The sequence below is a fragment of the Denticeps clupeoides genome, chromosome 5, assembly GCF_900700375.1.
Source record: "Denticeps clupeoides chromosome 5, fDenClu1.1, whole genome shotgun sequence".
NCBI lineage: Eukaryota > Metazoa > Chordata > Actinopteri > Clupeiformes > Denticipitidae > Denticeps > Denticeps clupeoides.
Genome location: NC_041711.1, coordinates 33484657 through 33497281, shown reverse-complemented (window position 1 = coordinate 33497281; position 12625 = coordinate 33484657). Strand labels below are relative to the sequence as shown.

At 41.5% G+C, this 12625-nt stretch overlaps 1 protein-coding gene across 1 annotated transcript; it reads right to left on the bottom strand.

Moving 5' to 3' along the window:
* Positions 1–3522: 3522 nt before the first annotated feature.
* On the bottom strand, positions 3523–12459 carry rbfox1l (RNA binding fox-1 homolog 1, like). Its single transcript, XM_028980978.1, has 12 exons — positions 12049–12459; positions 9563–9790; positions 6140–6319; positions 6013–6066; positions 5848–5940; positions 5716–5773; positions 5580–5639; positions 4967–5105; positions 4838–4877; positions 4696–4763; positions 4537–4618; positions 3523–4377 (listed from the first exon to the last, which is right to left on the bottom strand). Exons 1-12 carry the CDS (start codon positions 12133–12135, stop codon positions 4333–4335), a joined length of 1134 nt encoding a protein of 377 aa, XP_028836811.1. The 5' UTR covers positions 12136–12459; the 3' UTR covers positions 3523–4332.
* Positions 12460–12625: the final 166 nt, after the last annotated feature.

The window sequence follows — 12625 nt, the reverse complement described above, 5'->3', positions numbered from 1 at the left end:
AGTTACAACAAATGCCTTGTAATACATGGGCCTCATCTGAAGGGTTCGAACCCCCTTACCCACACCACTGTGGAATCCAGGCTCCTTTCCATTTCAGAGCACCACATTTAGCAAAATTGAACTACGAGTTAGAACTACTGTGCTCCTGCGTTAGCAAACACAGGACTGAGAATGACAATGTGTTTCACTTAGACTCTCTTCAAAACCACGAAGGGATGAAATTACAGTTTACATTTACATTTACAGCATTTACCAGACGCCCTTATCCAGAGCTTACAATCAGTAGTTACAGGGACAGTCCCCCCCTGGAGACACTCAGGGTTAAGTGTCTTGCTCAGGGACACAATGGTAGTAAGTGGGATTTGAACCTGGGTTAGGTTCAAGGTTAGGTTCTGGTTAATAGGCGAGTGTGTTAACCACCGGGCTACTACCACCTACTACAGTTGCATCCACAGCTTGTTTCCAATGGTTTAGGCAAAACTGATTTAAAAAATGATTTAGGCAAAAACTGAGACTGCAGCATAAATTGGATTACAAACCAAGATGTTTATTGCGCACTGTCACAATCGTGGAGCAGAAAATAACATTTTCATAATGATACAGCAATGACACTGGTGCAAAGTACAGGTGGATCAAAACTATAGCAAGTAGAAGAAAAAAATGTAAGTTCACAAATTTTAGATGTAAGACAATAAGCATAGATAATGTACAGGGAAAGAAATAAAAAAAAAAGGTTGAAAAACAAGATTTAATAGAAAAATATAGATGAAAGATAGAAAGAAAGAGTAAGGTCATGCAATTGAAAAGAAACAATCTACAAAGTGGTAAAGCTAAAGACCATGCACAGCTAAGAAAAAAGAAGATAATGAACAAGACAGAAGATAATAAAAAATGCATGCAAGGAAACAGAGGAGAAAAGTACCAGCAGGAGAAGAACAAAGGAACATGCGAAAGAAAATGAGTTAAAACAGGAAAAGCTATTTTTGCACACAGAGCATGCAGCACCCTACACCACGCGGCAATATAAATATACACCTGTATAGAACATCTGCAGAACAGCATAGGTGAGAGAAAGAGTTAAAAAATGAGGATTAGTCAAGCAACATAAACCGATTCTATAGGTCTGATACTCTTTTATTCTGATCTACATATTGCCGCCTGTGTATAGTGTGCTACTGCACATACGCCTGAAGGACAGTGTGTTGAAGGACTGTCATTTCATGGACACACTATATCTGGTAGTGATTTTAAAGTGACCTTGTTGGGGCAAAATTAGATTTTAACAACTCAAAGAACGAAAGAAGAGAAAAGAAGGGAAAAAAGAATGTGGTAACTTTTATCAGGCAAATAAATCGTGATTCTGTCATGAAGAATTGTGTAAAAAAAAAGCTGGGTAAACTTCAGTCAACATTGCCTTGCATTTTGGACAATAAAGCAGACAGTAGCTTTAAGATAATCGTATAGTTTTCTTGTCATATACCTGAGGGGTCAATACAACAAGGAAGCAAAATAATACTTTATCATACACCCGGCGATGTAATTGCTGGTATAATAATGAAACAGTAATTAAATAGAAAAGTATAAGCAGCACAAAGCCAGGAAAAAAGAGCACATCAAAGAGAAAAAAAGAGAATAGAAAATCTAGAATCAAACAGCAGAAAGGGCTCAATTAGCAAGACGAAATACAATCAAAGGGGGAAAGGGGAAGAAAATAAGAAAAAGTAAAAAAATTTAGAGAAAATGTTAATAAGTAAAAGGAAAAAAGATAAAAGAACAGAGCCTCAGAGAAATGGTAACAGGACAAATTGTAGGAAATAGAAAAAATAATTTAAAGAAGAAAAGAAATGAAAAGTAATGTAGCACTGAAGCATCAACAATGCTTTAGAAAAAACAGCATATGTAATATGTTAGATTTATGTATTATTATAATAAATCAACCAAAGACCTTTATAGACATAAGGAAAAGAAGAAAAGGAGAGCTAGCACAGAGTAGAGTAGTGAGCAGAAGGTAGGACAGAAAATAGAAAGTTTAGAATTAAAAAAGATGGGAAGACTAGTGGGTAAATCACAGTTACTCTGTTTATTTGGCCCTGTGTTTGAGGGCGTGAGGATGCAGGGTTAGAGTACAGTCGCACAGAACAGATCAAGTGAAGCAGCGAAGATCATCAGTAAAACAGCAAAAGCATGAAGCAGAATGAGAAAAGAGCAAAGAGAAGTAAATATTTAGCAAAGAAAACAGAGATATTAACAAAGCAGAAAAAAGCTCAGTAGGGCACTGTAGAGAGAAGCAGCAGGGGATAATAAAAGAGACAGGCATAATTTAATTCAGAATTTTAAAAGATGATTGAATTTTCTAATGATGATGGAAATGGTGCTAAGCAAGGAAAGACAGGGACAAAGAGGAAATGAGAAAATGAAGGAGAAGAAGTGATCTACAAGAGATAAGAGATTTGATTGTGTTCTGCCTAACGGAGTAATATAACATGTCAAAGCATTAATTATTTGAAGGATTCCGAGTAAACCTTTATGAATCTGCATCTTTATTTAAATGCTTGATCAACAAGAATTTGGCAAGTCACACAAGATCAGGGTCTGTAAAATGTGGACGGTGTATCGTAAGTGATAAGAGCATGTGAAAGAAAGGATAAATTGGATCAGAATGTAGATCAGAATAAATAAATGGAAAGAAAGAAAGAGTTGATGGAAGCTAATGTAGTGCAGCTGAAACAATTAAAACCCTAAAAAACATGAATTGGTTTTCCAAGCATAAAAAGCACTAATGACATCAGCGCAGAAATATTGCTGTGAAAACAATTAACTCATGTCAAGCGTTCTTATTAATTTAATGCAAATACAAAAAATACAGTTCCTATAAATATGACCCAGATAATTAACACTGTCTGATTTATTGGCAACATGCTGGGAGGAGCATTCTCAATATATGGTCACACAATGTTATTAAGTTAAAATAGTTTTAAAAATAACATTCAACACCATATGATTTAAAAAAATGTTCATAATAAAGTTCAATAGTGGTTTATAAATATTTATGCATCAACCATAACTTAATTATTAAACATCATATTTTTACTTAAATATGTTTTTTATAATATTAATTAAATTAATATTATATTCAATAAATAGTACACTATAAAACCAAAACATATATTTTTTATATTTATACTACACTTGTCAAATTCCATTTCAGACAGCAGGAAGTTAAGATTAAAATTAAATAAATGTATTTGTTTAATAATAATATTTTTCATAACATTTAATTACATTAAATGTATTCATTTTTATTTAAGATTTATTTAGTTGTATTAGTTGTCAGCTGAATCTATTTTGTAAAATTCACTGCTAATACTAATTGAATTGCTGCAAAGCGAGGTGTCAAAAGGGTGTTAAAAGGGTTTAAAAATAGAACTACTCCACATAGGTGGCATAAACACAGAGAGAAAGCAGAGGACAGATGACGGAAGACAGTCGGTAAAGGAAAAGAAAAAGGAGAAGAAAAAGGCGTGACAGAAAGAGCTTTTATTGAGAGAAATATATGGGTGAATTACAGGGAAACAAAGAAAGAAAGAACATATATAAAAGAAAAGAGAAGAAAAGAGAGGAACATCTGAGAAAATAAAGGATGCAGCTGATTTTTATTCTTACTGGTGTAGCTAGAAGATCCATTAAAAAAAACCAAAGGCTGAAAATTAGAGGTAGATTGTTTTGAGGAGGCATATTAACCTGTTCGCTGAGAGCAATGGGCACCAGTGTGATTGCTGTATCTCACATGAAATAAATATTTGAATTATGCCACACACTCAAGTCACTGAAACACACACATACACAAGCACGCAGATATAATTTCAGAAGACACTATCTTCAAAAAAAATCTTTGTTTCCTCTTTCTGTATAAAAACTTTATCGAAGTGTTGACCTTCTGTTGATTCTACCGACTTTCCATGAAATGTACAGGTTCCGATTACTAGATACAGACAGGGGCCTGTTTTCCAGAAAATCTACCAATGATTGGTGACCGCCTTGCATTTGCTCATATGCTTACTTATTTACGACCCATTTATGACCTCCCATGAGCCACTGCGAGATGTCTGTCTTATAAATGAAGCAGTAGGTTGATAACCAGCTGCTAGGGCACTTTACATAATCCTAAACTCATTCCTTTATAGAATAAATATATTTTAAGCTTTCAACATTATGTACATAATGATATTACAAGTTCTTGTATAGAGAGGGTCTGAGGAGAAGCGCGTGTTGAGAGCACCTGTCCTCCACTGGCTAGTCCCTCGTCACCATGGCGCCACGATAGCCCTGGACTCAGTAGGGTGTGAAGCGGTTGTATCCTCCTCTGTACAAGCTGGCCTGTACGTCACAAGCAGAAATGAACACACGGTACAACTGCATAGGCATTTATGTGAGTTGGAAACTGTTAGTGTTCTGAATGTGCCGGCATTAAAACAAACGTGCTGTTTTGCTCTCTGTTGGCATGGCAACAGCGTGGTCGAGTGTGACGATTCTCACCACTGTTCCGACTCCGTAGGTTGTTGTCGGTCCAACAGAGTGGTGATAGGGGTCTGTTGCAGTGGCATAAACTCGGCCGTACCTTTGAGAACATTTTTGGCGTTCCATTAAAACACGTTCTTTATTAAACCGGCCCTCCGGCTGCGCGGCTGTGCTCACCCGTCACTGTAGGTCGCCGTGGCCGCCGATGCTGACTGCGCTACCCTGTAGGCAGCTGGGTATCCGCCCTGAAAGACAGAGGCACGTTGGAGAAAAAGGCCCAAATCCACGCCAACATGCAGTTAATAATGTGCCGACTTACATAAACCTCAGTCCCATACAATCCATCTTGATACACAACCCTAGAACATGAAAAGGAAAATCACACCCCTTCACCAGAACTAGGGCCGCCCCCCAATAAAATGTCAAATCTTGCGGGAATTCAGCTTACCCGGGGTACGCGGGGATGGCAGTGGGCGCGGCCGCAGCAGCCGAGCGAATGGTGTTGTAAACAGCACGGCCACGCCCTCGTAAGGCGGAGCCTCTGTAGGCCAAGGCCGGCGCGGGGACGGGATAGGGGAAACTAGCGACTAAACGGCAAAACGGACAGAGAAAGAGAAAAAAAGGGCAAACGGGGAGAGGAGGGGAGGGTCACTGGAAGTGCGAGATGAAAGGGCCGAGTGGTAATACATTGGGGATTTGAATAAAAGGCAATTTACATTTTTAATAGAAAATGCCCTAGGCATAGCTGTACAAAGCGAATGGGTCTGTTCTCACAAAAGATTTATAACTGGAGACCTTTTTTTTTTTAAATCTCAGATTTTAAAGAATAATACGGTGGTGTCAGCCTTGGACAGCGGCTTTTGTCCCATAACCCCTCGATTATCCACATGTACCGTGTTAAATGTGCAGTTGTGATGATCTGAGCTCGGTGTGCTGACTCGGTGAAACGTTAGCATTTATTGGCTCGCGGCGTTTTACATTTGCATTTTTTGTGGAATTAATGCACAAATTAGGAATGAATGCAGAATAAATCAATATGGTCTGAAAGGCGCATGACGGACCTGTGTAGAGTTCGGGCGCGTACACCGCGCCCATCACAGGGTTAATCTTCCAACCTGCAGCTGAATGGAGAGCAGGGTGTCAGAAAGCCGCACATTTCGTTCAGAGAGACTCCTCTTTCTTCAGATGGAACCTCACCGTTTACCAGCGGCGTCTGGGGCTTCTTGGTGACAACTCTGGCTGTGGCGTTGTTCACCTGGGGGGCGCAAATGTGTTATTTTCTGAGTAGTAAATGGAAATGTGGTTCCTGTGTTGATGTTCCTCTCTCACCTCGATTTTTCTTCCTTCCACAATTGTACCGTTCAGCTTCTCCCGGGCCCGGTCAGCCTCCGCGGCGCTCTCAAACGTCACAAAGCCAAATCCCTGAAGGAGACATGCTGATTAGTGTGGGACGTGTTTCGAAAAACGGGGGAAAGAAGACAACACTGTGCACACCTTAGAGCCTCTCTCGTTGAAGATGATCTCCACATCCAAGATCTTTCCAAATTGCTGGAAGAAGCAGGGAACTACATTATTTTCACTGTTAATAAACCGCATTAAAAAGGCCAGCCATAATTCTTACCCCAAACATCTGTCTGAGATCCGGGTCGCGGAAACGGAAAGGAATATTTGAGACATGAAGTCTTTTGGGTTGAGCTTTGCCCGACCCCTCCTCCTCACTGCCACTTCCACCTCCACCTGCAGCTGATACGGAAACGCCCAGAGCCTGGGGGTCAGAGGTCACAGGTGCCAAAGGGTCATCCTGAGAAGAAGACGTAAAGTAGTGGAATAGAGAGGAAGACAGAGGAGCAGTGTGAGGATGTGTTAGGAAGCAGGAGGTAGAAGTAGACAAGAGAGACAGAAAGATTAAAGAAAGAGAACTAGAAGAATAATATACTTTTAATTGTACAGGTTTACTTAAATGACGTAAGTAATTAAACTAAACTGCAAAACTGAACATTTGCAAATACCAGCATGACACTGTGTGATGTAAAATGAAAAGTGGTCACAAACAAATTCAGCTGAGCATTCCCCATCCAGTGATCCATCTCAAGCAGGTGAAAACATGTGAACAGTTCTCCTTTTAGTGAGGCTTCTACACACATGCCCATTAGAAGTTTTTTTAATTGACAGAATTTTACATTAAAGCTTTGTATTTGCACCAGATTTTAATACCAAGGTTCACCTACACAAACACATTGAATTATTTGAAGGATAAAACACAAAATTATACAAATTATATGAACAGTTTTGAATATTTGAACATCATGCAAATCAATACATTTTAAAATAACTGTGCATCAAACCAAAAAACATCCCACAATGCAACACGATGCTAGTGTGTGTGTAAATCCCATCCTATCAAATGACACAAAACTGTTGCAGCTACTAAAAATAATAGGATTAGGTCTAATGAGTATAAATGAGTATAAAAGAGTGAGCGTGAGCTTAAAGAAGCCTATCTGAAGAGTGTAAAGAGCAAAAAGTGAAAAAGCAAACATTAAAATGAAAATAATGAACTTATGTCCATAGCATAATAAGATGAAATATAATGAAAAGCAGGCTTAATAAAAAGAGATATGGATTAATGCATATACTTTAATGCATAAAGAACTATTGTTAGCTGTAGTCTAAAGTGAACAGGACGAGAGAAAGACAGAACTGGAGAGACAGATGGAGGTGTGGTGGTCTTAGCTGCGGTTAAGTGCTCAGCCTTTGATTGACTCCAGCACATTTGGCCGATTACCAAACTCACTCTATAAATTTTGAAGTATTAAAAAGGATGCATGTCAGGGACGTTTGCGGGATGTATTAAAGTGTTCACAATTATCAATGCAAAAGCAACCAAAAGCCCCGAATTTAAAGGTGTAGTTCAGACAAAAAAAAATTCATATTGGACCTTGAGTCATGTCTGTTGTCCAAGTTCCCATTCTGCTTTTGTGATTGCTAGTACTTGCACCCCACGGATCGTGACTGAAACTGTGTTAAGGTTTCTTAAACCACTCTTTATGGCTCGCTTGAATAGATACCTGATGGGTTGCGTAAAATTTCACAACAACTGACATCTTTGTGGCACATTTGCCATAATAAGCACACATTCATTTTCCTTATTATTCACAACCAAGACTTTTAGACAGCGGACATGTCCGGAAATGTCTGAACTACTCCTTTAATCGCTCCTGCGTAACACGCAGAGTTGGGTATAGTGGAGTGCAGCGCATCTGACAGGAGCCCAAACCAATGAGAAATAAGATGGCCGCGCAGGCAGGAATATGCGCAAAAAAGCTCAGGTGTGTGGGGCGAGAGTGTCAAACTGAACATCAGTCTGGGGAAACAGTGCTGCTTTTCTTGCCATAGGTTAAAGGTCATTATCCAAGATTCCAAGGGAGGGGCTGTATTAATGGGGAGGAAAGGGTCAGAGGGAAAAAGACATACGCACACACAGACACACACCCACCCAAATACAAAGGCTCGTGATGTATTGGCTTGCCAAGACTATCTACAGTGGCTCGGTCAGCATGTGTCAACCTCCTTGCACACACAACGCAGCACACAACGCAGACAAAGTGAAAGGGATGGGCTGGGGCGGGAAAGGGGGGGAGACACGGGGAGGGGGTGGGACAGAAATTGGGGAGGAGGTTGGAGGAGGAGGGGGGGGGTGTTTCAGATGGGTGGTGCTTTCATATCACGATGCAGAATGTTTTTGAACCTGAGCGTATTTTCGAAGGGGCGGGCTCTTCTGGTCTGCCTTTGCCCCCTGAGCCCCCCTCCATGGCGGCGTCCCAAATGCTCGAAAATCTGGACCTTGTAAGACTGGTGCTCTAGTGGTGGGATATATAATACATGTGGCCATAAAATATCCGTAGAAAGGAGCGACCATTTCTGTTTTCTAATCATGTCATTTGGCTCAAGATTAAAAAACGAGGAGAAAAGAAGGAGTAAATCTAAAGGGCCAAGGTTGACTGTATGATGCAGCTACTTGACATTTTTATCATCTGGTTGGCATTGAAGACATTTTGTTTGCAGGAACTCATCAGTCATGTTCATCATCAATGGTGTTGTTAGATTTTACAGGAAAATGAGAACTGTGCCCAGGGGGGTTGTGAGCTGTACCAAACAAAGCAAGAAAATCTCCTTCAGCCTCCATTATCTGTGCAACCTTGTACCAGCTCTGGACTGCCTTACATGGACAGAAGAGGGAAGGTGCTGGACTAAATATAGAGGAGTCTGCTGTGCAGTATTTCATTTCGCTGTGAGCTTCTCTATACGTTCATCTCACAGTGTTTTACTGCATTGCATGCGCGCCAAAGACCGTCGTTGCCCATGTGGCTATGGACGCTTAGGATAAGCCTAGATTAATAATTAACAAATAAACTTGTGCTATTTGTGCTAATTGAAACAGAATTTTATTAGAGTGATGACAGGTTATGGTACAAGATTACTGTTTCCTTGAATCCCCCGAACAGAAGCATTTGTTAAGGAAGGTAAAATCAGCAGAAAATGCCAGTCATGTTCATGTTTTTTTTTGCTGAATAATTCACATTGAGAATTAAACATGATTCATTAGATTAAAACCACGCAACAATTGTACAAGCTAAATGCTATTATGAAACAAGGAAATGGAAAACATTTCAATATATTTAAATATAATGCTCCACTATAATTGCCCTGAACATGTAGCCCATCTTAATCTGTAGTGATGTCATGGACTCAGACACTCCTTTACCACTTCACCGGTCCTACTTATACTCCTGCTGATAATGTGTGTAGTTACTGGTTGTACATCATGTGACGCTGAGCACATTATGGCGACTGAAGGACTACCGCAGGTAGGATCCAGGTGTGGGGCCATTATCAGCTGGGAAGTGATATTGATGTGCTATGGGCAATAGAGAATGTTCCACCACCTCGGAAAATAGTTTTCAATAAAAACACTTTACCCACTTCAGAGGACTACTAAATGTCAACCAATTTCTTCACAAGCCTAAATGTGAAGCCGCCTTACCGTGCCGTTGGCTGCGATGGTCTCCGCCCCTTCGTGCTGGGAGCTCTGGTAGACTCTGAGTTGATGATGGTCTTGGTAGTCTGAACTTGGGTTGAAGTCTAGGGGTGGAAGTCTGCCAGCAGGTGTAGGGGGAGCTTGCCCTGGTGGAGGATATGATGGAGGTGGGGCATATACCTGCGGGAGGGTGGGGTCACCACTGCCTGGCCCCGCCTCTTGGGCGGGGGCACCCTGAAAGGAAATAAAAGAGACCTGATTAGCTTGTGCAAAGTGTATTTCATAACACTGAGAGTAGTATGAAAGTAGGTGACTTGGAGCTGGAAAGGGCAGCATTTTAGAGAAAGAAGAGGGATAGAAGACTCTTGAATGGTAGTAGGAAAATCAATAGTTCAGTAATAGAGGGTCCGTACTAGAGAAATAATCATGGATGCTTCCCTCCTCAGAATCATCTTCAGTACTGCTGATTTTCTGTTAAAGCATTAAACCCATCAAGCCCTAAAGCTGGGAATCATCAGGCAAGTCAGTGTTTCACATGCACAGTACAACACATGCTGTAGTCTCTCTACCCTGCAAGTGACGAGTTTGCTTAATAAAATCAGCGTTTAACAAGAACTGTGAGGCTGGATGATCTTACCCCCTGAGCGGAGTCCTCGGTCTGTTCTACACTGACTAACAACTGACGCATGCTTTAATGCCCCGCTACCACCCGCCCACAACATAAGTTTTGTTCGCCATCCAATCAGAAGGCAAGGTTGGAGCGTGAAGGGGGGGTTCTCAGGCCAGCTGCACTCATTTGTGCCTATCAGTCAACCCCCCCATCTAACCTCTCAGCCCTCAGCAGGAAATTGAAAAGCTGCAGAGGCACAGAATTAGAACCTGTAGTCTAATCTACGGACGGTGAAGAGGATAAGGAACGTTCCCACGTGATTAGTCACTGATCAATGATACGCCATAAGCATCAAGAAGGCCTGAAAATCTACTGAGAATCTACTATGAAACTGCACCACAGTACTATACTGTACTAGACTGTTCTGCAAGTGTTCTGTTTTTACATCCAGCCATGGATTACTGTTAAACCATACATCTTCTGTAAAACCTTTCACAAACCTTCCATTAAATGTCACACCTGTTATTGGCCTATTAATGATGGTGGGCTAAAAACATGTGTTATTAATGTATAGAAAACATTAACAATAAGTGTAATAACACTTTTAATAACCCAATTACAAAAACCGAAAGCAACAAACAAACAACAAGAACAAGTAAAACCTTCAAGGCGGAATTCATAGCTGTAAGTAAGATAGAATTATTTATTTATTCATTGCTAGGGCATCAGGGAGACAGCTGCATGACGTCTGTGATTCAGATCAAACATTCAATTCCAAAGACTCAGCTCAGATATGAATGTAGACAGTCTTGCACACACATGCTTGCTGTGTCCTTCTGATGGGTTCTCCTCCCCTCACCTTCTAAAATTCCCGCCATACATGGAAAGTAACAGGCCGAAGGGAGTATAGTGGTCTATTCGATGCCACGCTCACCTCCCCAACAGCCCTGTTCTGGGGCGTTACAAGAGCACGTATCTGCAGCTATTTTCCTGTGTCGCCATTTGGTGTTCCCCGTGTCAGCTGTCAGTGTGGAGGTTAAAGGTCAGCGGCAGGCTGCCAGCTGCCGGCTATGACAGCTGAAGGGAGTTTATACCTCTTTAGCTGAGAGGCGCTAACCTGGACTTATCAGAATTATCTGAAAAACGAAATTTCACCACACCTAACATATACATACACACACACACACATATCCCATTATACAAAAACCATCTGAGATGATACTTCAATCAAAGAACAGGCGGTGCGTGAACTTTTTCCCGCCGCCTGGCACCGCGTCTGTTCCCTAATCTTCCAGCCCATGACGGGCCGCAGTGCACTTTGATAGTGTTAATCGTGCTGAGAGGGCCGGGCTAAAAATATAGATTCTGTGATAGTGAACGTGGGGGTGGGGACCAGTCACTTGTTATTATCAGAGCAGGGACCTTTCAAGAAAGGTACCTGAGTCCCCAGCCCTGTTTGTGCCTTTCACCCCCCTGCCAGCACCTCGACTTGTCAGGACAAATATACCATCCACAGGACAACGTGTCCTTGTCTCTCAGAGGTGTCCTGATGGCATTTGAGTCCCATGATGGTACAAAATCATTGAGAACAATGTAGACAGATGCCACTGTTGAGGCTTTTTTTGGGGGTTATGTTGTTAGTGACCACTGGAATTGTTGAGCTGCGCCTTTGGTGTGTTTGAGCTTTTTTTTTTAGCGTTTTAGGTAAACAAGCACCATCAGTTACGATTGTTGCGCTTATGAATGACGGTAAAAAATAATCCCATGAATCTTTTAGTGAACTGTGATAATAATACAACATTTTTTTGCCTCCCCAGCGGGAAAAGGGGTCTGTCCTGGAAGAAAATGTGAAGTGAAGTGGAGAACGCGGACGGGGGATTACCTGTACAATGCTGGGGTAGCAGGACGCAGTTTGAGGGTAGACGGGCAGTCCATACGGCTGGAGGATCACAGTAGGGGAGGAGAGCATGGTGCATAGCCAGAGACAAAGAAAAGAAGCGAGGAACAATGGAAGGATGAAGAGAAGAAAAGAGAAGAGAAGAGAAGAGAGGTGTAAAGGGGGAAAGGCAGCGTGGAATGCGCACTGAAGTCAGGAGAAAGCCAGAAAGCCAAAGTTGGAAGGCATTCGGATCCAGAAAGAGAGTCCAGCCGAGAATATTAAAAGAGAAATAAGAGTCTTTGAAAAGAAAAAGAAGTCTGAAGTTCAGGTGGTAGAGGCACAGGGAATCCGTCCCGCTGAAAGGACATGGTATTGTTGAACAGGACGGCTTGTGTGTGTGTGTGTGTGTGTCTGTCAGTGAGTCCGTCTGACGTACAGAAACACATGTAAAGAGTCCTGTTTCACCCATTTATAAATAGTCCCTGTCAAGGGCTCCTGCCTCTGCCCCAGTACAGATGCACGTCTGCTTTCTGCTTGTATTGAACACGAACTCTTCAATTTCCCGTGTCTTTTTGGGTTG